This window comes from Henckelia pumila, chromosome 4 (assembly GCF_033568475.1).
Source record: "Henckelia pumila isolate YLH828 chromosome 4, ASM3356847v2, whole genome shotgun sequence".
Taxonomy (NCBI): Eukaryota; Viridiplantae; Streptophyta; class Magnoliopsida; order Lamiales; family Gesneriaceae; genus Henckelia; species Henckelia pumila.
Window position 1 is genome coordinate 214,182,501 of NC_133123.1, and position 26,214 is coordinate 214,208,714.

At 40.2% G+C, this 26,214-nt stretch overlaps 2 protein-coding genes across 2 annotated transcripts; one reads left to right on the top strand and one right to left on the bottom strand.

Moving 5' to 3' along the window:
- Window positions 1-18,879: 18,879 nt before the first annotated feature.
- LOC140863000 (protein IQ-DOMAIN 24-like) lies at window positions 18,880-21,080 on the top strand. The gene is made up of 4 exons (XM_073266078.1): window positions 18,880-19,290; window positions 19,621-19,821; window positions 19,912-19,980; window positions 20,164-21,080. Exons 1-4 carry the CDS (start codon window positions 18,913-18,915, stop codon window positions 20,950-20,952), a joined length of 1,437 nt encoding a protein of 478 aa, XP_073122179.1. The 5' UTR covers window positions 18,880-18,912; the 3' UTR covers window positions 20,953-21,080.
- Window positions 21,081-21,299: 219 nt separating this feature from the next.
- LOC140863001 (RHOMBOID-like protein 3) lies at window positions 21,300-23,811 on the bottom strand. Its single transcript, XM_073266079.1, has 5 exons — window positions 23,204-23,811; window positions 22,342-22,505; window positions 22,099-22,262; window positions 21,763-22,013; window positions 21,300-21,443 (listed from the first exon to the last, which is right to left on the bottom strand). The coding sequence occupies exons 1-5, from the start codon at window positions 23,473-23,475 to the stop codon at window positions 21,332-21,334; spliced, it is 963 nt and encodes a 320-aa protein (XP_073122180.1). The 5' UTR covers window positions 23,476-23,811; the 3' UTR covers window positions 21,300-21,331.
- Window positions 23,812-26,214: the final 2,403 nt, after the last annotated feature.

The window sequence follows — 26,214 nt, forward strand, 5'->3', positions numbered from 1 at the left end:
ACATCTTTTGAGATGAGCCAGTTAGGGTTACTCAGCCATATTTGGACGTTTGATATCGAGTACCCTTAGGTACTGATACCTAGAGGACTCCGTGGTCCGCATCCAAGATTCGAGAGTGAGTGGTCGCACACAGTGGTTAGCTACCCCGATGTGACGAGCTTATATTCCAGGCGCCAGTTTGAGCAGTTTGTATATAGTTATCCCAGATATGGATATCCTGTCATTTGCATGCATCATATTTGTATGTTTATCCGTGCTTTCGTATTGAACTTAGCGCTCACGTCCAGTATTTTCTGTGTATCTGGACACCCCATTCTACGGGGCAGGTTTTGGTGCAGGATTGAGCACCAGGAGCTTGGAGAGGCCAGTAATCCTTGAAGACAGTAAGATTAGCTGTAGGTTTATTTAAGTTATTCGATTGTGTTGTATAATCGAGTTTGTTTAGCCGGTTGTATTCTGCCGGTCTTCTTGTATTTAAGTCTTCCGCAGCGATTTTATTTAATGCATGTTTAACTATACTCTTATCTTTGATTAGGTAGAAGATCCGGTATGGGTCGCTGCATTTATGGTATCAGAGCTGCATGCAAGATACTTGGGAAATAGTACTGAGACGTTGAATTATCCTTGTAGGATTGAGGAGACCTAACGAAAGAAGATTTGGTTCTTCATTGTCGAGGCTTGTGGCAGAAGTCTTTACTATAAGGAATGTAACAGTGATGAGAACACCAGTAGTATCATATCGATAGATAGATTGACTGTTGTGTACGTATCATCATTTGATGCATTGTTATACTGATCGAAGAACATATGGATTCAAGCCGGGAAAGACTGAAAGAGAAAAATGATTATATCGTGTCAGATAACTTTGAGGGCTTTTTGGAACGAATAGTGTGTAATAACCCATTTGGTTTCAGTCGGAAGAGATTCTCCACTCATAGTTGGAGAGACTGTCATATAGACCTTCTCCAGGAAATGCCTCGAGTGCTTAAGGCATGACGGGTTTTGAGTGTAAGGTCATTAAACTCATGCGGAACATGGTTTTGCTGGTATGCTCGTATCGATGCTTTTGATAGGAAAATGGAAAACTTCATGTTCAATGGCATGATATGGATACAAGAAGAACGTTGATAGTAGATCGTGAGCAGAGGTGATCGACTGACATGCACTGACGTAGAGCATAGCTGGTTAGCTATCACGTGCCATTTCTCCGGAGTTCTTCGCAGGAGGACATGTAGAGAGACTTGGACGGGAGTATTCTTGTATCGATGCGTGTGTCGATTAGAGGCTTCATGATCAAGAAACAAAGACGAGTACGATGATTTTAAATACTGTATTGTTGTAGTTATAAACAGTATTTCAGTTGTAATGAATCATCAGAATTCGGTTGTATCATTTCAAGTTATTGGGTATACATTTCGTTGTATTTTGAATACTGTATGTATTACATGGGATTGTAATAAAGAAGTTGTACATAACTTGAAGTAATGTATATGTATTAATTATCCAGGAATTTGTGAATGACTGCGATGATTTTCTAAGTTTGGTTTGGTCCTAGTTGATTAGTGATCAACTATGCTAGCTCATGGGTTTTGAGTAAGCCAGCTGTAACTGATTGACATGTGGTTAGTCTAGGTGTTTCTTAGAATTGAACTAATTAGCTGTTTGACTGGGCTAATGCTAGTGATGAGGTGATTCATCTGGAGGTACGTAAATATTGTTCGGATAGGAACTTTGGGCTTTGTTCTAGGTTGTTTCCTTAGAACGATAATCTGTTTTACCTTCGTTAGGTTGAGAATTGCGATGATGGGATTTCATCAGGAACCAGGTCGAGTATATGTCGAGTTGTGGACTATGATCATGACTAGACGTGATGGGGCGCGACCCTATGCCGGTGTTACTCTGGGAGTCTTCGTACTTCGGAGGTTGTCTGGAAGCCCTTGTGCTTCAGGATAGGCGGTGGGAAGGCTTCTCAGTATAGAGTCTTGGTAACAGTCACGACGGGATATGACCTTGGATTAGGTGCCTGGTTAGGTACCAGTGGGGTGCCCAGTGAGCCAACTGTGTGGCTATGGGCTTTGATGACTCTTTGTATAAACAATCTTTTGTTTAATATTATTTACACTTTTATGGCAATGACTTTATATTACTTCATATTGTTATATTGTGATATACTATTGTTGTTTTGATAAAGACCTTGAATATACTATAGTGTATGTAAGATGTGGTAGAACATGGAGATGTCTATCATGAAATACATCTTATAGTCACTGTATGTTCTAAAACCGTTCCTAGTCGATTGAGCCGTCCGATAATAAGGATAAGGATCGCTCGAGTTTGAGACTAGCATTTGCGATGCGGAGTACCACGTTTCATTGGTAGGGAACATGGAGATGTTCGAAGCATGCAAATGGATATTCATAGGATGAATAATCGAACTACCCTATCCGGACTTTCCAAGTGGTTATCACTTATCGAGTGGATTAAGTCCGCGGTTTTGGTTGTACACCATTAGTCCTTACGACTTGAAACATCATGGAGACTCTATATGCTAGTGCTGTGCTTTGACTCGTTTACCGACTCTATGGGGGTCATCAGGTGTCGAGATTGGGTACAGTTACGACACATATAGGAGTCAATGCATTGTTGTCAAGGATTCACCACATACTTGCGAGTATGGATATCCTATGCGATCTGAGGAGATATTAGTGTGACAAATCTCTGGCCAGAGTACTTGATGTGATTTAAGAAATGGTTTCTTAGTAGCACATGCGATGTCACTAATTTGATCTTCAAGATGTATTGCATAGTTATCGAATCTTGAGCGACTCTCGATATACCAATGGTTGTTGATTCGATCGGGATATATGGATGAAGGGACCGTACTGTACGCTAACCAAAATCTACTGGTTCTTGTAGGCACTATCAGTGATACCTAGGGAATCATGGGGCGATGTTGCTAGGCGCTTTACCATGATTCGTTGGGCAAGTCGGAAAGTGTTGTTCCGAGTCACAAGGAGTTGTGAGCCCACGGCTAGCTGTATCCCTGAACCATTGAGGGTCACACAGTGTAATGGAGTTTTAATCCCCGTTGAGATAGTTAAATTTAAAGAGTTAAATTTAATGAACTAAGGAGTTGGACTTCTTAAATAAGAGTAAGGGAGTAGGATTTCCTAAAATGACATAGGGATGGACATTTTTGGAAACCACTGAATTCGGATTCAGGAAAATTTATTTTGACTTTAAAATGTGCAGAAATGGTTTCTGTGCACATTGGTGAAATCAGTTCATCAATCGGAGTCATGATGAATTTTATATTAATTTCTGAACGAGCGGGCTTTGCTTGTCGGGCCCCAGCTTATGATTAATGGGCCCTAAGGTGTTAGTGGCCTGCATTATAAATAAGTTATTTCAGTACAGAAATTACACACAACAGCTCATAATTTTTGAGAAGCAAAAATCGAACCCTAGCCTCTCAAAAGTTTCGGCCGTCCCCTCCCTGTCCTCTGCCCGAGAAAATTCCGGTCTGTGATTTTGAATTGCAGTCTGGAATAGCGAATCAGATTCGTTTATTCTCTTCGCAGAAAACTTCTGATAGATTTTCTAGTGCAATCTATCAGAGGGATTAAACCTCTGTTCGTGGACCTGATTGAAGGAGTTCATCGGTTCCAGGGGAGAGACAACAAGAGCAGATAAAATCTGTTGGTGTCCATTAATCTCGTTGCGAGATTGGAGGTAAAATTTAATAACTGTTATTTAAATTTTACACACACAATAATTTAATCGTTAAACGGTTGATACCCACACCATGGAATTGTTCCATGATAAAAATTTTAAACTTCCGCTGCACCGGGTATCAATCGTGAGTGATCAGAGAGCCGCGTTTTCCAACAGTGGTATCAGAGCCAGGTTGCTCAGATCAAACGATTAAATTAATCAATTGTACAAAATTTTTGAGTCTCGGTTTTTTGAAACAAAATAAATATTTTTAAATAAAAAAAAAAAAAAAAAATTTTCGGGGCAAAACCCGGGCAGCGATTGGATCGCTGCCCGGTGGGGCAGCAATTGTTGCTGCCCCGGGCGGCGCACGGCGCCGCCCAAAGGGGGCGCACGGCGCCGCCCAAGGCGGCGACCGTCGCCGCCCAGAGCGCTGCGCAGGGCAGCGCTCGGCGCTGCCCAGGGGCGGCGCTCGGCGCCGCCCAGGGAGGCGCTCGGCGCCGCCCAGGGGCGGCGCCAGGCGCTGCCCTAAGGGGGCAGCCGGGCTGCCCCCGGCCCGCGCCCCGGGTGCGGGCCGGCCCGGGAGTGTCCCGGGCGGCCCGCGGGAAAAATTATATTTTTATTTAAAAAATTAATTTTAATATTTAAAATTTTATTTTTGGTCCGGTCAAAAATTGTTTTTGATTGGTTCACGAGATTTCGGATCGAATTGTTCGAGTCCGTAAATTTTAAAATTGATTTTGGATAAATTTGAATTTTTGGAAAATTTTAATATTTTATCCGTAAATTGAATTTTGAAATCAATTATTTTGGTACAATTGATGATAAGATATGATCTTATGATATATTAAGTAAAATATGATTTTATTTGTAAAATTGGATTTTATAGATAAAATATGATTTTATTTGATATAGAGATAAAATATGATTTTATATGTGAAATGAGATTTTATATATAAAATATGATTTTATCTTGTTTAAATTTGAATTGCCACAGCATGTTATCCAATAAATTAATTTTGAATTAAATGTTATTGGATAAGGATGATCGATTGCCATGACCAATTTTGTAGGTGTATGTTAGGAATTTACATTTTGTCTTTATTATTGTTGGTTTTATTAATGGGCCTGGTTTATGGCCCGATATGAATGTCATATGTAATAAAAGTGGGCTTGGTTTATAGCCCGTTCCCACCCCCTAAAAATGTATCCCCTACTTGTCATTGTTATTTATTGTAAATACATTAGATTTAGTGGGAGATCAAGATTTGAAGATGGTGGGCCCAGCAGACAATGAAGACTGAAGAAATGTAAATTGGAAGCATATGTAATAGGATTGCATTTGCATACTGCATATTACCTAGGATTGGACTAAGACCCGTGATTGGCAACCACGGGTCAATTAGAAATGGAATCGATCATCCTATATAATATGTGATATTATGATTGTATGCATGTTTAGACATAAATTGCGTGAATCCGGCAATGCATGCAATAAATTAAATATGATGAGACAAATAATTTTAATAAATAAAATCCCTCATTTTAAATATGATTTAAAATTTATATCAAGATAAATAAAGGAAATTTAAATATTGTTTAAATGTTCCTACCTTCCATCAACGGTCAATGTATGTGATGCTACCCGCGGATACGGTCCGGCTCATATTATTGGGGGGGCCCGTCCGTCGGAAAGCTGTACATTGGATCGACAAATGTTGTAAGTTGGGTGGAACTCCCATGGGATCGGCTCATATTATTGGGGATCCACATGGCGACCGTCCATCACAACTTAATATTGATGGGTCATCTTGACATGTCACTTTAAACGGCGTCATATTATTGGGCCCTTATTGGACATGAGGTAAAAACATGGGGGTTGCTTTGAAAGCAATTGGGCTCTACCTTTTGAGAATTATGGTTGGCTGATATTATTCGGGACCATAAGTTTGTCAATTGGACTCCATGTTCTCACTAAGGAAAAAGTTTCCCGTTTTCACTAGAGGGTGGTGAAATCGTTAAAATAGTGGGAGTGAGATTCATAAAATTAAATTCGCCTATTTTATGTCTTAGTAAATTGTTAAACAATCATTGATATATGTCTGTTTTTCTTTTCAGTATTTCATACAATGAATTCGCGAAATCCTTTATTCTCGATCCTCGAACAAAACAAGCTGACTGGCGCCAACTATACGGAATGGTTCCGGAAGTTGAAGATTGTCTTAACTTCGGAGAAAATGCTCTACGTGTTAGAGAAAGCACCTCCGAAGGAAGCACCAGCTGACATAAGTCCGGAGGAATTGGCCAAAACTTGATGCATGGTGTGACCATGACATCAAGACCAAATGCTATATGCAAGCCTCGATGTCTGATGAACTCCAAAGGCGATTTGAGGACACGGTGAATGCTGTTGACATTCACGCGCAACTCAAGGAACTTTTTGGGGCTCAGTCGAGGGCTGAAAGGTTCTCTACTGTTAAGGAGTTGATGACGTGCCGCATGCGTGAAGGGACTTCGGTCCGTGATCATGGGGTACGAGTGATTTGGCTCATACAGAAGTTAGCGACCCTTGATTTGGTGTTGGAGCATGAACTCAATGTGGACTTGCTGCTTCTATCTCTTCCTTCTTCATTTGATGGATTCGTGATAAATTTTAATATGAACAAGATAGAGGCCACCCTTGAAGAGATGGTCAATATGCTCGTTACATATGAATCCACACTTAAGAAGGATAAGCCAGCTTTCTTGGTGGGCTCCTCATCTTCTGCTAAGAAGGGGCCAAGTATGAAGGGCAAGAAACGTTCTGCCCCACCCAAGAAAGTGGAACCCGAGAAGAAGCAAAAGACAAAGGCTTCAAACAATGGAAAATCCAAGGATGTTTGCCATTACTGCAAGAAGCCGGGTCATTGGAAGCGCAACTGCAAGGAGTATCTTGAGCAGTTAGGAACTGCAAAGGGTATGTTCTATATCGAAATAAACATGTCATTTAATACAACTTCTTGGGTATTGGATACCGGATGTGGATCTCACATTTGCAATGATTTGCAGGTGATGACAAGAAGTCGCAGGCTTAGAATGGGTGAGACCCAGCTGAGGCTCGGGAATGGTTCCAGAGTTGAAGCTACGGCCATTGGAGATGTTTGTTTGATTTTGCAGAATGGTTTTAAATTATTGTTGAGAGATGTTTTATTTGTGCCAGATTTAATTAAAAACATTATTTCTATTTCTATGCTTGATAGAGATGGTTATTCTTGTAATTTTGTGAATGGGATTTGCAATATTTACAAGAATGAATGTTTAATTGGAAATGGACAACTTGAAAACGATCTATACAATTTAAAACTAAAAGACGTTCCAGTGAATTGTATTGACAAACCGGCGACAACAAACAAAAGGAAAATCGATAGTCAAAACCCGGCAAACCTTTGGCACGCTAGACTAGGTCATATTTCCTCAAGGAGGATGAACAAGCTAGTGGGAGAGGGCATGTTTGATATGTCTGATATTAACTCTCTACCTACTTGTGAATCCTGCCTAAAAGGAAAAATGACTAAATCTCCTTTTAAGGGGAAACCTGAGCGTAGTCAGAATCTGTTGGATTTGATCCATACAGATGTTTTGTGGTCCATTAAGAGTAGGGACTCAACATGGCCACACCTACTTCATTACCTTTACTGATGATTATTCAAGGTATGGGTATTTATATTTAATGAAATATAAGTCTGAAGCATTTGAAAAGTTCAAAGAATTCAAGGCTGAAGTAGAAAAAAAGCTAGGTAAAAGTATTAAAGCACTTCGATCGGATCGAGGTGGAGAATACTTGAGTACCGAGTTTTTGGACTATCTGAAAGAGAATGGGATTCTCTCTCAGTGGACTCCTCCTATGACACCACAGCTTAATGGTGTATCGGAGCGTCGTAATCGAACTTTGTTGGACATGGTTCGATCTATGATGAGCTTCACTGAGCTTCCACCTTCGTTTTGGGGCTATGCGCTTGAAACGGCGGTATTGTTGTTGAACAACGTCCACACTAAAGCAGTGGACAAAACACCATACGAGTTATGGAATGGCAAAGCTCCTAAGTATTCGTACTTGAGGATTTGGTGATGTCCGGCTTACGTGAAGCGGACAGTGGGAGATAAGTTGGATAGTCGATCCAGCTTATGTTATTTTGTAGGGTATCCGAAGAATTCAATCGGATATTATTTCTATTATCCTGCTGAAACAAAGGTGTTTGTTTCTAGGAATGCCACCTTCTTGGAGAAGGAGTTCTTATTGGATAAGAAAGGCGAGATGATGGAACTCGAAGAAGTTCGAGAAGAACCCAAAATACAAAATAACGATCCTACACCTCAGGAACCATTGCTGGACACGCCTGCACCTAGAAGATCCGAAAGGACTTCTAGACCTCCAGTTCGATATGGTCTTCTTCTTGAAGGGGATCAAGATGAACCCGACATTGGATGTGATCCAAGAAACTTCAAGGAAGCAATTTCTGATGCGGATTCGAATTTATGGCTTGAAGCTATGCAGTCAGAATTGGATTCGATGCATACAAACCAAGTTTGGTCTTTAGTAGATCCTCCCGATGGAATTGTTCCGATAGGGTGTAAATGGATCTACAAAAGAAAGCTTGGGCCTGATGGTAAGGTATTGACCTACAAGGCGCGATTGGTGGCTAAAGGTTATACTCAAAGGCAAGGAGTTGACTATGACGAAACCTTTTCACCAGTTGCAATGTTCAAGTCCATAAGAATCCTAATTGCCATAGCTGCATGGTATGACTATGAGATATGGCAGATGGATGTGAAGACTGCTTTTCTTAATGGAGACATTAAGGAAGAAATCTATATGAGGCAGGCTGAGGGGTTCACATCCATGGGAAGCGAGCATAAGGTATGCAAGCTTCAGAGATCAATTTATGGTCTAAAACAAGCATCAAGAAGTTGGAACCAGAAATTTGATGAAACAATAAAAGATTTTGGTTTCATCAAGAACCCGGAGGAACCGTGCGTATACAAGAAAGTAGTTAAGGATGCTGTGACATTCTTAGTACTTTATGTTGATGACATCCTACTCATTGGGAATGATGTAGGGATGTTGCAGTCAACAAAGATATGGTTATCAGGTAGATTTTCGATGAAGGATTTGGGAGAGGCATCCTACATTCTTGGGATACAGATCTATAGAGATAGGTCTAAAAGAATGATAGGACTCACTCAATCAACCTACATCGATACCATATTGAAACGGTTTTCAATGGATGGGTCCAAAAGAGGACATCTACCCATGTGTCATGGAGTTTCTCTATCCAAGTCTATGTGTCCCAAGACTGATGAAGAGATAGAGAATATGACACATGTACCATATGCGTCAGCTATAGGTAGTATCATGTATGGGATGATATCTACCAGACCGGATGTAGCATTTGCTCTGAGTGTCACGAGCAGATATCAGTCTAATCCTGGTCAAATGCATTGGAAAGCCGTGAAGGACATTCTTAAGTACTTGCGAAGGACTAAGAATATGTTCATGGTTTATGGAGGACGAGAACTCAAATTGGAAGGCTATACCGACTCTAGCTTCCAAAGTGATGTGGATGACTCGAAGTCAACCTCTGGATTTGTGTTCATGCTCAATGGCGGTGCTGTCTCTTGGAAGAGTTCCAAGCAGGACACCACAGCGGATTCCACCACTGAGGCTGAATACATTGCAGCATCAGCTGCTGCTAAAGAGGCCGTTTGGATGAGGAATTTCGTCCAAGAGTTGGGCGTCATTCCTGAATTTGTTGGTCCAGTCCCGGTGTACTGCGACAACACGGGTGCCGTTGCTCAAGCAAAGGAACCAAGGTCTCATCAAAGATCCAAACACGTACTGAGGAAATACCACATAATCCGGGAGATTGTGGAAAGAGGAGACATCATTGTCGAACGAGTGGCCTCTGCAGACAATATCGCTGATCCGCTTACTAAGCCCTTGCCAGGACCATTGTTTGACAAACATCGCGAAGCAATGGGTCTACGTAGTATGACTAGTTGGCTATAGGGCAAGTGGGAGATTGTAAGAGTGGGTGCCCAGTGAGCCAACTGTGTGGCTATGGGCTTTGATGACTCTTTGTATAAAAAATCTTTTGTTTAATATTATTTACACTTTTATGGCAATGACTTTATATTACTTCATATTGTTATATTGTGATATACTATTGTTGTTTTGATAAAGACCTTGAATATACTATAGTGTATGTAAGATGTGGTAGAACATGGAGATGTCTATCATGAAATACATCTTATAGTCACTGTATGTTCTAAAACCGTTCCTAGTCGATTGAGCCGTCCGATAATAAGGATAAGGATCGCTCGAGTTTGAGACTAGCATTTGCGATGCGGAGTACCACGTTTCATTGGTAGGGAACATGGAGATGTTCGAAGCATGCAAATGGATATTCATAGGATGAATAATCGAACTACCCTATCCGGACTTTCCAAGTGGTTATCACTTATCGAGTGGATTAAGTCCGCGGTTTTGGTTGTACACCATTAGTCCTTACGACTTGAAACATCATGGAGACTCTATATGCTAGTGCTGTGCTTTGACTCGTTTACCGACTCTATGGGGGTCATCAGGTGTCGAGATTGGGTACAGTTACGACACATATAGGAGTCAATGCATTGTTGTCAAGGATTCACCACATACTTGCGAGTATGGATATCCTATGCAATCTGAGGAGATATTAGTGTGACAAATCTCTGGCCAGAGTACTTGATGTGATTTAAGAAATGGTTTCTTAGTAGCACATGCGATGTCACTAATTTGATCTTCAAGATGTATTGCATAGTTATCGAATCTTGAGCGACTCTCGATATACCAATGGTTGTTGATTCGATCGGGATATATGGATGAAGGGACCGTACTGTACGCTAACCAAAATCTACTGGTTCTTGTAGGCACTATCAGTGATACCTAGGGAATCATGGGGCGATGTTGCTAGGCGCTTTACCATGATTCGTTGGGCAAGTCGGAAAGTGTTGTTCCGAGTCACAAGGAGTTGTGAGCCCACGGCTAGCTGTATCCCTGAACCATTGAGGGTCACACAGTGTAATGGAGTTTTAATCCCCGTTGAGATAGTTAAATTTAAAGAGTTAAATTTAATGAACTAAGGAGTTGGACTTCTTAAATAAGAGTAAGGGAGTAGGATTTTCTAAAATGACATAGGGATGGACATTTTTGGAAACCACTGAATTCGGATTCAGGAAAATTTATTTTGACTTTAAAATGTGCAGAAATGGTTTCTGTGCACATTGGTGAAATCAGTTCATCAATCGGAGTCATGATGAATTTTATATTAATTTCTGAACGAGCGGGCTTTGCTTGTCGGCCCCAGCTTATGATTAATGGGCCCTAAGGTGTTAGTGGCCTGCATTATAAATAAGTTATTTCAGTACAGAAATTACACACAACAGCTCATAATTTTTGAGAAGCAAAAATCGAACCCTAGCCTCTCAAAAGTTTCGGCCGTCCCCTCCCTGTCCTCTGCCCGAGAAAATTCCGGTCTGTGATTTTGAATTGCAGTCTGGAATAGCGAATCAGATTCGTTTATTCTCTTCGCAGAAAACTTCTGATAGATTTTCTAGTGCAATCTATCAGAGGGATTAAACCTCTGTTCGTGGACCTGATTGAAGGAGTTCATCGGTTCCAGGGAGAGACAACAAGAGCAGATAAAATCTGTTGGTGTCCATTAATCTCGTTGCGAGATTGGAGGTAAAATTTAATAACTGTTATTTAAATTTTACACACACAATAATTTAATCGTTAAACGGTTGATACCCACACCATGGAATTGTTCCATGATAAAAATTTTAAACTTCCGCTGCACCGGGTATCAATCGTGATTGATCAGAGAGCCGCGTTTTCCAACAGTTCAGATATTGTCTGACTGTCGTCAGAGATATTGGTTTGGATTTCTGCCGTAAGGACTAGCCCTGGAGGGATTTCCTTGACGAGCGTGTATTCTGAGCAGATAGTTTTAGTCAATGGGATACTGCGAGACTAGTGGATCTAGTCGATGATTGGGTTTTCTTGTGGTAGGAGTTATCCAGGAGATGGTTTTGTAAAATTGTCTGAAACATTGACCCGGGGGAAGTATCTTCCAGCAATGATAGTTTTATTCAGTAATGAGCTATATCTGATGCTAAGGATTGTACATGACTATTTGAGACATGAGGGAAGCGTGACTTGTGACAGTGTACACTTGGTGGTGATTCCAGGTGGGACATCGTGGTAAGTTACCTCAGTCTTGATTCGTTTCGGTCTTAGCGAAGGATATAACTATCAGGAGCGTGTTCAACGATAGTTGAAATATTTCGGACTTGTATTGAATCCTGAGTTTAGCAAGTCCTAATAGTCATTTTGAATGAATATAGACAGTGGATAGTATGTCTAGACGGGTGCAGGCTTGACACTAGTGACTACGTGCAGCTGTTGGTTGACTCTGTCAGAGATAGAGGATTGAATGAAGTGTGATTCTTTTGATTTCCAGTATTTAGGATTTGCGGACGTGTGGCAGTGAGATCATCGATACTGATCAAGCCCTGAGAGTTCGTCATCGATACTTATCAAGCCCTGAGAGTTCGTCATTGTCTGATTTTAATTGATATCGTTAGGCGGAATGAGAGCTACAATAGATCGACTGGAATCAATTAGATTATTCCAATTGGTGCAGATTGGGATATAGTGAATCAGGAAGTACTTGGGATAGTACTAGAAATATGGTATGATTAGATTCAGCGATTCAAGTGCATTTAGGGAATTCTTCAGTCATTAGGAATCCCCAGGAATGCGGGAATCGGGACTTTTGGATTATGCAGATCACGAAAGTGGTCTTAGGTTGACTCGTGTGATCATAGTTTGTTGATTTCGTTGCTGAGATTACCATGGACGGATTTTGATCTGAGCATAGCTTGGTGTTAGCAACGAGTGATCCAGTTTGCGGAAATATGATTTAGTGACTGTCCCAGGATTGTCAGCGGACAAAATTTTGGGGACTGTTGGTCGAAGTGTTTTGCTTGGATGCTTCCAGCATAGTTCTCAAGAGTTATTCTTGAGGGACGATTCGACAAGTGCTTATGGACTTCAACGAGCAATTACAGGTTAGCATTAGTTGCTTTATGGGATGAGACAACAACTGAGACTTGTATTTCTAAGTCTGGCATGAGTATTGTCGCTGATATCCCAGTCCGTTCTGTTATGCTGTGTTGTTGAGAGGTTGAGATAGCGGGATTGCCGCTAGTATTGATAGATTCTGTGAGGGATCAAGGTGAACCATGTTGGTTATTTCAGTTAGCGAGACAAGGGTTTTTCGTTATCTAGGACAAGATAACTGAAATCATTTTCGTCGATACTATCTCTAGTGACGAGATGGAGGTAAGCGTTCGATATAGACTACTAATGCTGAGGACGGTGTTAGTCCATCCGAGAGTTTCAGCAGGATGGTAGTATATTCCGAGTCGATGACCTTGAAGAGTGCATTAAGACAAGAAATTGTGTACAATGATTTTGTCACAATTGGGGTTAGTAGACAGAGATTTTGTCATCTGTTTACTTAGTTGGTGTTCTTGGGAACATCCGTCAGCATCAGACAGGGTAAGTTCTAAAAGTACATACTATGATACCAGAAATTGTCAGGATTTGGTTGTCATTCATGACATAATGACTAATAAGATCAAATATATGCTATCTACGATAGCGAGATTCGGATCAAGGTTGATCGCAATTAGTCTTAGGATTTCAGATGGATAGAGTTGAATCCAGATCGATTGTTTAGCGAATAGCGATAACATCGAGGGATGCAAAGTTATCGTAGACCAGTAAGATACAATATGTTGTATCTTGTTTTTCTCGTTGGGCAGTGATGAAATTCGTGCGTGTCTAGAGATAGCTGAGAACTATTCACGATCTTAGCAGGAGTGTCATCGCTAAGATTTGGAATCAGTGCGGATTCTAAACCGAGTATATGTTCTGATGTGATTGAACAGACCTTGCAGGTTAGCGAGGTTTGGGGTTGTCAAGGTTATTCGACCAGATGTTTCGAACTGGAACTATTGGTGGATTGGGCAAGTGGTCTATGTTACGTTCTCGGGGTTTACCCTAGATTTCTAGGACGAAATATTTCAAGGGGGAGAGAATGTAGTAGCCCGTATCCAAAAAACAATTAATGAGTAATTAATTGAAGGATCATGTTCGGATTAAGTAAAACATGATTAAGGAAATTTTAAATGGATCCAGGACACTCAAAAATGGTGGGTATGGTTCGGCAGGTTCGGGCGCTCCGAACTTGAGTTCGGAGGATCCGAACATGGACGGATCCATACTTTGGAGGCTCTGAAGACTTCGGACGATCCGAACTCATGCGGCCAGCTGTCCCAAAATAATGCGTCATTGGTGACATCATCGGGAAGATGTTCGGACGATCCGAAGAGCCAGTTCGGACGACCCAATAGTGTATTGGACAGGTGTATGGTTGCATGAGATTGGTTGGACTCGTTGCAGAGATCGGACAATCCGATGAGGCGATCGGACGGCCCGAAGCAGTTCGGACGATCCGAAGTCAAGATCGGACGATCCGAACGTGCTCTATAAATATGAGGTCCGAGCTCCTCATTTGGTGAGAATTCCGAGTTCCTCTCCTTCGCCCACGTGGCTCTATTTTAGGGCTTTGGGTACTCTTATTTTAGAGTTGGAGTAGGAAAAAATATTATAATATAGTCAGACAGTGTCTGACATAGTAGCGGAGCAGTGCTCGAGGCTGTGGAGCTGCAGCAGGGGTGTGCCCCTAGTTGCGGGATAGTCGCCATCAGTGGGCTGAAGACGGACGCAGATATAGCTATAGTCTCCTTAAATTATTTAGGAGTATGCAATAGCTTAGTTAAGGCTTTTAGAGCTAAATGAATGATGCATGGGTATTTGAATTGTAGAGTTGATGATAGGCTTGGAACCTAAAGTTGGACTGCTAGGACTGCTTGTAGAAAGGTACGTAAGTACTGACTGAGATTTCCAGCGGATATGCATGCTTATATGTTGTATTTATGTGTTTGCATGTTATTGTTATTGATATATGGCATATACATATCATCTTGTGCCTGTACGTCTGTACATCTTTTGAGATGAGCCAGTTAAGGTTACTCAGCCCTATTTGGGCGTTTGATATCGAGTACCCTTAGGTACTGATACCTAGAGGACTCCGTGGTCCGCGTCCGAGATTCGGGAGTGAGTGGTCGCACGCAGTGGTTAGCTACCCCGATGTGACGAGCTCATATTCCAGGCGCCAGTCTGAGCAGTTTGTATACAGTTATCCCAGATATGGATACCCTGTCATTTGCATGCATCATATTTGTATGTTTATCTGTGCTTTCGTATTGAGCTTAGCGCTCACGTCCAGTATTTTCTGTGTATCTGGACACCCCATTCGACGGGGCAGGTTTAGGTGCAGGATTGAGCACCAGGAGCTTGGAGAGGCCAGTAATCCTTGAAGACAGCAAGATTAGCTGTATGTTTATTTAAGTTATTCGATTGTGTTGTATAATCGAGTTTGTTTAGCCGGTTGTATTCTGTCGGTCTTCTTGTATTTAAGTCTTCCGCAGTGATTTTATTTAATGCATGCTTAATTATGCTCTTATCTCTGATTAGGTAGCGGATCCGGTATGGGTCGCTACAGTTTAGATCAAATTGCTGATGTGAAACCAAAATATGCTTATATGACACTGAAAAATGATGATGTGGCTTTGAAAATTCCGACTTGTCAAGCAGTCAGGTCAGTAATTGGATCAAAATAGCCAAATAGTAAAATTTATTATATCAAAACTAAAAAATTGACAAGTTAATGCACCAAAAAACACTTTTTTCATATTTATATATATATTTTTGTTAATTCTACGACCAACTTTAGCCCGTTACTACTTAATCATGTTAAGTATGCATACAATCTTATTACCATAATCATAATAAACTGAAAAGGGGGAAACATAATAATCATTCAAGCTATACAACCCCATTGAAAGGTAAACAACAATAAATCTTACATATTATATGTAGTGATCCGTCCCGAATCATCTACTAAACAAATCTTAATAACATGCAATTAACATAATGAAACAGAAACAGATAAACAACGAAAACTAAACATAGTTGGCACAATCCAATCGAAAGAAACATGTAAATACCAATAATACAATCATATCAAATCTCAGTTTATAACAACCCGAATAAACACACGCGAGAAAAATGTCACATCTGAAACTGTCATATCGACCCACTCAATGACCGCTCCCACTGGATCTATCCAACGTGAGTCCTGCCTGTAGAATTTGGTGTTCAAGACAAAGAAACCAAGGACGTGAGTGATGAAAAAGCTTCATACGAGAGTATGCATATACAAATGTTGCATGTATGAAATTGAACGGTTACCAATGATTAGAAGTAATCAAATCTACTCAGTCTGTAGGTACCATGGTATATAGCACTCTGTGCCGTCACACCAGGAGATGGCTCCACTTCAAAATCTTTGGTTAAAGGTGACATGTCCACGTAATAACGGGTCCAACCAACCATTCAAAGGAAGTAGGGCTGACCGACCCTCACTAATAGGTTGTCTCAAGAATATAAGATAAACATGCGGTGCATGCAACATAATAATCGTGATATAAGACACGCACATATAACCATGCCATATAAAATACAACACATGAAAAATGCATACTCAACCACGATATTTCGGATAGTACTCAAGTACTTGCTTACTGGGAGATTCATCCGTTCTGATCCACAGGTAAATGATCTCTTCTTCATCATTAGAAATTATGGATGCTTGATAATCATTGGTCATTAGAAACATGGTTGGTTCATCATCATTTTGTCTTGATAAGCTTTTTGAGCAGGGAAGATCCTTTCTTTGATTCAGTATGCTTTCCAAGCTCATCAATATTTCCCAAATGTTTTTGGCAGTGGGACATCTCTTGATTTTTCCAAAATTATAATCATCGAGAGTGTTGAACAGAAAGTTCGTGGCAATATTGTAAAGATTGTCCATCATCTTCTCTTCAGTTGTCCATTGACATCTTGGTTTTATAATTGTAATGGGTCCATCAGTTATGACAAATCACATATCATCATTATATGCAGTCAAGTGAGCTTGTACTCTTATTATCCATTCTTCAAAATCTTCAATAGAGAACATAAGCATGGTATTTGTGGAATCCATCTTGAAACATGGAATTTTCAGATACGAGAAAAAATCTCGTTTTGATACCACTTGATAGGATCGGTTAAGAGTGGTTAAACCACTGGTTAGATTGAATATGTGTATAAGGGGGGGGGGGGGGTGAATACACAATTAAACTTTTTCTATTTTCTCCAATACTGAGTTTAGTTGGGTTGGCATGCAACTAAACTGTTTCTTTCTGGTGTGTCATCAATCAACCAACTGGATAAGTTTGGAATGAGGTTGACTGATAGATTGAACAATAACAAGATTGCTTGACTTAATAAGTAAGACAATAAGTGAATGACACAAAATATGTTTCTGGATGTTCGGAGATTGAGCTGCTCCTACGTCACCCCTTTCTCCACATTGGAAGGATATCACTAGAAGACTTTGATTATTACAAGTTATTTGCAACATCCCACCTCAACTAGGAGTCTAGGACTTACCCCACTGCCACAACTGAGACTCCTAGACTTAACTCGAGAATTTAGTCTTTGACTGATTATGTTACAACTTGACTGATTAATCCTTGGCTGACTTTACAACATTTTGTTTTCAACACAACACTTAGTGCAAATGATCCTAACTGGTCTGATACAAATTATATGTGTATGATTGTGTTCTTCGGCTTGAGTATGATCTTCAAATGCAAGCTTGAACTCAACTGATAAGTTTTCAGTTGACTTCTAAGGATAATGGAGTTCATTGCAAGCCGACAACCTTCTTCAACTGAATTTGATTCCTTTTTATAGTAGGAATGAATGATTCAAACTAGCTCCGTGCAAAAAATTTCCGTTACTTTGTCTTTAATCAATGCTGATAATGTATGTCATCCGTAATAACATTCTACGTATGCAGATTCTGATTTGCCTTAGAGTACGGAAAACCTTATCCAAAAGGTAATTGACTTCGATTGATTATCTTTGACTGATGTTTGAACTGCTCAACTGATACCCATCAGTTAATCACTATCCAGTTGTCAGGTTGATTCAGTCTGGTCAAAATCAATTGTCGTGAAAGTTTAGTTGTGTAGTTGTCTAGTCGATTTATTCAGTCTTGTATACTTCAGTTGTGCATCTTTCAGTTTGCCTTTGACTAGTTCAATTCAGTTAATCTCTCTGTCAATAAGTCTTAGTCGTTCATTCAGTTGCGAGAGTCCAGTCGGGAAACTTGTTTAGTTAAAAAACTTTCAGTTAGTTGACTAGTCCAGTCGTCTCATCATTTTGTATATGGACTAAGTCAATTCAGTTGGACTCTGTCAGTTTGCCAAACACCAAAACATAGAAACTTCACTTCCCAACACTAGGAATTGCAGTTCAATTCAAGACCATAAGTCCACTAACTTGAATTTGTTTCAATTATAGTCATCTTTCATCAAAGTGCTCATGTGTCATATGGCACATCGACAATGCTTGTCGTCACACAATAATTCTTTTAAGCCACGCCATCACTTTGATGAAATGAAATATATTAAAAAAATATAATTAATAGACATTTCAAACGAGTTAACGGACATCGGTAGCGTATTATTTTGATATCCATAAAATTAACTGACTGAAACATCAAATTAACATAACAAAAAATATAAAAACTACATGTAATATTAACCAAAATCTAATCATCCCTAAATTAAATGTAAATAAGATATGTATGTTTTACAATAATTATACCAAAATGTGAACCCGTAAGTTGAAAATCGTACGATGTTTTATAATACAAAAATTGAAAGATCTTTTTGATAATCGAATGGGACCAAGCTCTTACTCTTACCTGTCAATTGTCGTTTGCTTTAAATCACAAGGGCCCCAACTTCCAACTACCACCACCGCACGTCAACTTCACACGCCCTTGTTAGCGCGTCTTTCTATGCCGCAATGTAATAAATACCCCTTGGCTTGCAACAGCCTCTGCTTTTTCTCTAGAAAAATGTTCAAAAAATTGTATGGGCAAGACCGGTAAGTGGCTTCGCTCTCTTTTAGGCTCCAAAAAGTCGCCGGAATGTGCGCCGGCGAAGGAGAAGAAGAAGGGGAAATGGGCTCTCTCGAGACCTGCTGAGCATTCTGCTAAGTTGAAGAATGGGGAGGAGGCCTTGGCGATCCCGTTTGCTGAGGGATTGGATGCTAACAAGCATGCCATAGCGGTGGCGGCGGCTACTGCGGCCGTGGCGGAGGCGGCTCTTGCTGCGGCTCAGGCAGCGGCGGAAGTGGTTAGGTTGACTAGTGGTAGTGGGAGTGGCAGAAGCTCAGCTCTGTATGGCAACATTGACCGGAGGCGCGTGGCGGCGGCTGTCAAGATTCAGTCGGCCTTCCGAGCTTATTTGGTTGGTGCAAATATTACTGTGAAAAATAGCCTCTCACTTGTTCATTTATTTATGTGAGGTTTTGGTACTTCGGTTGTATATTATGACTCAATTTGTGACCTAATTCTATTTAGGAAAATTTGGTGCGCAATGGTGAAACTTTAATTATGAGAATCTTGAATAGATATGGGTTTTCTTTCTTAAATGTTGAACATGCAAACTCAATGTTAAACGTTGCTTTGACTGTTATTTTGATCTTGTGAATTAGGAGTGGTGGCCGACATCTTTCAAATCTCATCCTTGTCTATTAGAAATGTGAAAATAATTTGGTTCTCAATATGTGTTGTGTAGGCTAAGAGGGCATTGCGAGCACTCAAGGGACTGGTGAAGCTTCAAGCCTTGGTTAGAGGACATATTGTCAGAAAACAAAGTGCGAATATGCTCAAGCGCATGCAAGCAATGGCTCGAATCCAGGCTCGAGCCACTGCACATCGAGCTTACGTGTCTGAGTCGTCTGTGTCCAGTATGAAGTACTCCAATGCTCCACATCCAGTGAGTGTGGCTTCCCTTTAATCAAATCCAGCACCAACTCTGGGTACGAGAGTGAAATGTGGTTTTTTTGTTTTTTGTGATGATCTGCAGGGAGTAATGAATCAAAGAAAGTATGAACACAGACTGAATAATTCGAAACACGAGGGATCGTTCCTTCAGGTAAATTAAACAAGTTTTCCTAGTAGACCGATCTCTTTCGCTGCATTTACTCAGTTTTCTCGCCATTTTTCATGCATGTTTCGAGATCCATTTTGGAAAATAGAATAAAATTTGAACCGAAGAATTCATGCCGGTACACCGAGGTGAATTGTTTACATGTATTCTGGTTTCTTGAAAACGCAGCAATACAATACAAGATCGCGGACTGGTAACTATCTCAACAAGGAGACCTCTCGTTTAGCTTCTAATCATAACTGGCTAGATCAATGGATGGAACAATGCACCTTGAACAACCGTTTCGACACGTCCTTTGCAACTAGGCTAGGTGAAGACGAGAGAATTGACAAGATTCTTGAAATAGATACGTGGAAACCCCACCAGAATACCAGAAGAACTAGCCAAGCCTTCTCCACTTCACAAAATCACTCATCTTGGAACCACGACACAGGACAAGAATACTCAAAATCCGGCTCGTTCTCAAAACATTCAACCAAACTTCAGAAACCGAATCCTAGTATATCTTCGGAGGAAGTCTCGTCCGCAATATCACCAAACTTCACTCCAGAAAGCGATCAACTTGCAGCATGGACTGCCGAGAGTAGTCCCAAGTTTCATTCTATGTCGTCTAGGGTAAATGGAAACCCAAGAGGGACTTTCACACCAACGAAAAGTGAATGCTCTAGAAGTGTGTTCGGTGATTACCTTGGCCACCCTAGTTACATGGCCAACACAGAATCATCCCGGGCTAAAGTTAGGTCTCAGAGCGTGCCTAAGCAGAGGATGCATTTTGAGGAACTAGGCATGAACCAGAAGTTTGTTCGTCATCTATGGGAATCGGATGTCTATTCTGATAAGGGTTCAACCCTACCAACAAACTACATGACCAACACTTACCTAAACTCGGGTCAAAAGAGGCAAGGTTCTCGTGGTGGTGCTGTCGGTTTTAATTCGACCTATGGGCACAAGCTATAGTGATAGCTTTCTATCAAAAGTTTCAAGTTAAATCGTGACTGTAAATTCAACTTTAAGAAGATTTATATACAATGTTCATGAAGAACTACGATATGAACTTCTGGGTGTGACATTTTCTTGTTTTCTAAGATTGGCTTTAGTGTTTGTGCCTTGTGCTGAATTCATTGTGTACAAATGTTGTGACTACATGAATTGATTAACAATCATAATTTAATGTTCAGAGCTGCTAATTTTTACCAAATAGAATTCCTACACAATGTGAGAATGAAAGAAACATACACAGAACAAGAACTAAAGCATATACAAGTATACTGCAAACATGAAGATGAGTTACTTGCTGACAACTTCTCTAAAGCCTCCAGTTGTACCTGAGTCTAATTTATTCGTCACACTTCCATTTGGAGGTAGGAACACAGTTCGCATAGCGGCACCAGTGGCAACGATTATACAAATTTTCCCCTCGAAATAACATCACCAACCCTACCGTAAAACTGCACGCATAGAAATAATTGTTTTAACAAAGAAATATAGTGGAGATAAATTATAATACCAATGCACATCACAAAACCGGCAAGGAGCTACAATTCTTATTAATTTGTCCTTGTTTAGATCACAACCATGGCATCTTTATATGGATAAAAAAGGTTGGGAATAAACACGATAGTTAATCTTTACCAACTGTAAAACCATTCAAATATATATTTTGGTTTTTTTTTTTAGCGAATGTGTATATTTTGGTATTAGTGTTACCTAAAACATGATTTCTATTTGAAACAGTAAAAAATGGCACAAGGCCATCAAAGCACATACCCTGAAATTACAAGAATCAATGCAAGCAGGCCCAACACGTATTGGGAAGCTTTGTATTTGGATCGTGGTCTAGCGTGAGTCGGAAGATTGTCTCGCCCAATCCACCCAAGTTGGGGACGAGGGAGTAGAATAAATCCGAGGAGAAACCCCGTCAAGAATCCACCTATATGCGCAAAGTTATTCACATGTGGAAGAATGCCAAGCCCTAAATTTATCACAACTATCACAACAAGCGTCACCAATGCCGCAACCTGTACAAAACGCAATACTGATTATCATCATCATTGAACAAAACTTAGTCTCAAGTTCAATGTGGGATCAAGCTAAGTCATCCACCTTATTACTATATATAGACCAGTTTGAAATCAATTCGGAAAGCATGGCTCCAAGAAGTCCAAAAAGAGCGCCAGATGCCCCAACAGAGATTCGGTTTTGAATAAATAAGGAAGACAATATACTTCCACCAACACCAGATAACAAATAGATAACGCCAATTCTAACTGCCATATGAACAATACACAGAGTTAAAATGTGCGAGTATGTTTAAAAATTTGAACTTGGAAGGGGAAAACGCAATACCAAAGCCGAATTGTTGCTCGAGGCGGATGCCGATAACGACAAGGCACAACATGTTTACCAGAAGGTGTATAAGACCAGCATGTAACCATATACATGAAATAAGCCTCCAGCTTTGATTCTGATGCACAACTTTAGCCCAATTAAGTGCACCTATCTTATCTAGTCTTTAATATTAATAACAAGAAGAAGATGTTGAACAGTTAGTTCTTGAATCCAATATAAAGAGGATGACCATATAACAACCAAAATATAACACACTATCCAAGTATGCAAATGGGGTTTACACGAAATATGAAATTTGTTAGCAACTGCATAGCCGGGGTTATCAGTCACGGCGGCTCACAACCCAAGATTCATTTACATTCGAATAAGATTCAAACTCTATCAGATAAACTCTTTCAGATAGACACAATTATAGATAGGTTTTTCTGTCCGTGGGAAACAAACACTGACATTTGATATACAATATAAGATCGTATATCTTACAATTCTCATAATATGCTTAGTCATTCTTGGAGCATCACCACACCACCACCAACGGCAATATGTTAAAGTATGGGTGAGATGGATAATTTGTAGACAAGCTCCTCAATCCGAAAAATCAAATCTCCCCAGCAAATAACTTTATTGAAGGCCCATCCAACTCGATTTTATATCAGAATTTCTAACAGTTCTCAAGTCTTAGACGCCCTTTTCCATTGCAATAAAGAAGAAACATCAATGATTTTTCGGAGCCCGAACCAAGCAAAAACTTAAGTCAACCCACAAAATTCTCAGCCAAAACATCTAAAGCAACGCAAAAACGCCGAAAAAACGAGCAAAAACAAATCCCAACTCAAAATTCAGTAAACGCGATTCTTACGCCGAAGAAGAAGGCCCAAACAAAGGATTCTCCCCGAGTGGCTGGAAAGAGAATCTACCAAGAAACCTGGCAACACAGTTGCCATCATCAACCCCAAAACTGTACTCCCTGTCCCTGAGACGCTTGGGGCAATTGTTGACATACATCTCCACCACAAACGCCGCAATATTAATCAGAACAAAAATGGGAATCAGCCACGATACCCAATTGCTCCTCCCTGCCGACGAGTGAACGCCTTTGTCTCCCCCGCCTTCTACATCCTCCCTTTCCATCGCAGACTTTCTTCTTCAAGAAATTTATTGCCGTTGAACAAATGGGTCTTCTTCTTTATTGCATACAAAAACTGTTTGCTCTACGGAGCAGGTGAGATCACCTGTGCCAGCCGCTTCTCCAGAGAGGCTGCCACGTGTCCCAACCTCTGATATGCGGTGACGTGGAGCGGATTGTGGGGGACAGCCGAGCCGGTGGTTTGGTTTTGGTAGACTAGGAGTTTCTTTTTGTCTATTTCTGGCTGTTATTTCATGCAGCAGATAAATGGAGAGATTAGAAGGGGATAACTGTAAGTTACGTCATATTAATGGCATGCCTTGCCTCCACAAACAGGTGGAAACAGGGGGATTTTTCTTCTAAAATCTTTGTATGCGTATCTTTATTAAAATACATCATAATAGAAACACGCTTTTAATGTCCTGTGAAGTCTCTTCTAGTTTATATATAGTTTTTTTTTTTTGCCGGTTTTCATTTGTATTCTTAACCATTCAATTGTATTTAGTTGTATTACATTTTGGGTTTTTCCTCTCGATTGAATCTCAATGAAGATTGCTGGTTTCTTCTTCCAATTTAGCAACTCTGATATGGTATCAGAGTAGTAAGCTGCTACTCTGATTCGTATTCGTAATGGTGAGAGGACAGTAAGCTCCCAACAATCAAGCTCCGTCGAATCTGATCGGGCGAGCACCTCTTGAAGACACTGGTAGTCCATTGTATTTGCAGAATGGGGATCATCCTGGTATGAAATTGGTATCACACATAGAGCTGTCAGACGGGTCAACCCATGACGGAGCGAGCCGGCCCACCAAAACCCATCTTTTGGCGGGTCGAGGTGGGCTGGCCTACCATCTCGGCGGGCCAAAAATTCTCAACCCAACCCAACCCAACCCAAAGTGGGTTGCGGGTTAGGCGGATCGGCCCGCGGGTTGACTCATTACAAATAAAAATAAATAAATATTATTATAATTAATTATAAATTTCATTTCATAAATAAATATTAATAGAAACATATTAATAAAAAAATTTAATTATTGATTTCATACGTGTAAATTTTATATAAAGTAATTAATACAAAAAAAATTCACAACTTTCATTAAAAAATACATATATCACAGTAAAAATAAAAATAAAATAATAATTCTCCTGGCCCGCGGGCCAACTCAGACCCACGGTAGGCCAACCCGCACGGGTCGCGGGCCTAGGCGGGTTCGCCCACCTAGGCCCACCTTTAGTTGGGTTGAAAAAATTTCAACCCAACCCACTTAAATTATGTGGCGGGACGGGCCGACCCGACGGGCCTAACCCAAATTGACGGCTCTAATCATACCTGCTTACAGGTAACAACTATAATTCTTGGAATCGATATATGACTACGGCATTAACAGCCAAAAATAAGTTCGTGTTTGTTGATGGTTCGTTGTTGCAACCTAATTCCGATGATTGTTGTTTGGGGCATGAATTCGTTGTAATAGTATGGTAATTTCATGGATATTGAATGTTGTGAGCCGTGATATTGCGGATAGTCTGTTGTATATGTCTATTGCTTCTGAAATTTGGGCAGATTTGTGTAACCGATTTCACGAGAGCAATGCTCCACGAATTTTCCAGATTAAGAAACTGTTGAATGGTCTACAACAAGGTTCTATGGATGTTAATTGCTCAAGGATTTTCAACCGGTGTCTATGTGTAAGTGTGGTTCAATGAAAGAGTGGATGAAATATCAAGATCAGAAGCGTGTTATGCAATTTTTGATGGGATTAAATGATTCTTATGCTCAAATTCGAGCTCAAATCCTGATGATGTAACCAACTCCAGCAATTTCAGAGGTTTTCTCATTAGTGTTACAGGAGGAAAGGCAGCATTCCATACACAAAAATATGGATGCTGGTCTGTATTTATCATCGGTATCAGCTCAACAATCTCATGCTGCTACTGTACGAGGTTTTTAGAATAACATGGGTGGTAGAAATGGATATCCTAGTGATAGACCTCTGTGTTCTGGATGTCATTATCCTGGTCATACCGTTGATAAATGTTTCAAGATTCATGGATATTCTCCTGGCCATCCTAGATATAAACAGAGACAACCGAATGATGGGAGAATGCGAGCAAATCAAGCTCATGCTCATGTATCTACTGATGTTCCTATGAATGATGGAAGAATGCAAATAAATAAGTCATTTGTGTCTCCTGATGTATCCATGAGTAATATGGATGATTCTTTGAATCCAGATCAATGCAGACAACTTATTGAATTCTTGAGTTCTAAACTTCAGTCAGGGCATGGAAACACACTGGTCAATCAACAGTCATAATCATCTGTTTCATTCTTGAATGTTATTCATTCTTTATCAGTAGGCTTTAATTCTAATCTTTCTTATGACTGGGTTCTTGATACGGTTGCAACACATCATATCTGTTGTTCTTTGAATTTCTTTTCTTTTTTTAAACCAAAAATTTCTCGTGTTACCTTACCAAACAATTCCATGTATCATCCACACATGTTGGCTCAGTTCCAGTAACATCTGAATTAGTTTTAGACAATGTCCTGTTTGTTCCTCAATTATATTTTTTAAATTACTTTCTATGAGCTCATTAACTACACAAATGTCTTGTTTAGTTTCCTTTTCTCATGATTTCTGTCACATTCAGGATATTAACAAGGACAAGATGATTGTGATGGGTAGAAGAGTTGGAAACTTATACATTCTGAACACTCAAATTCAAGACTTTCATCAAGC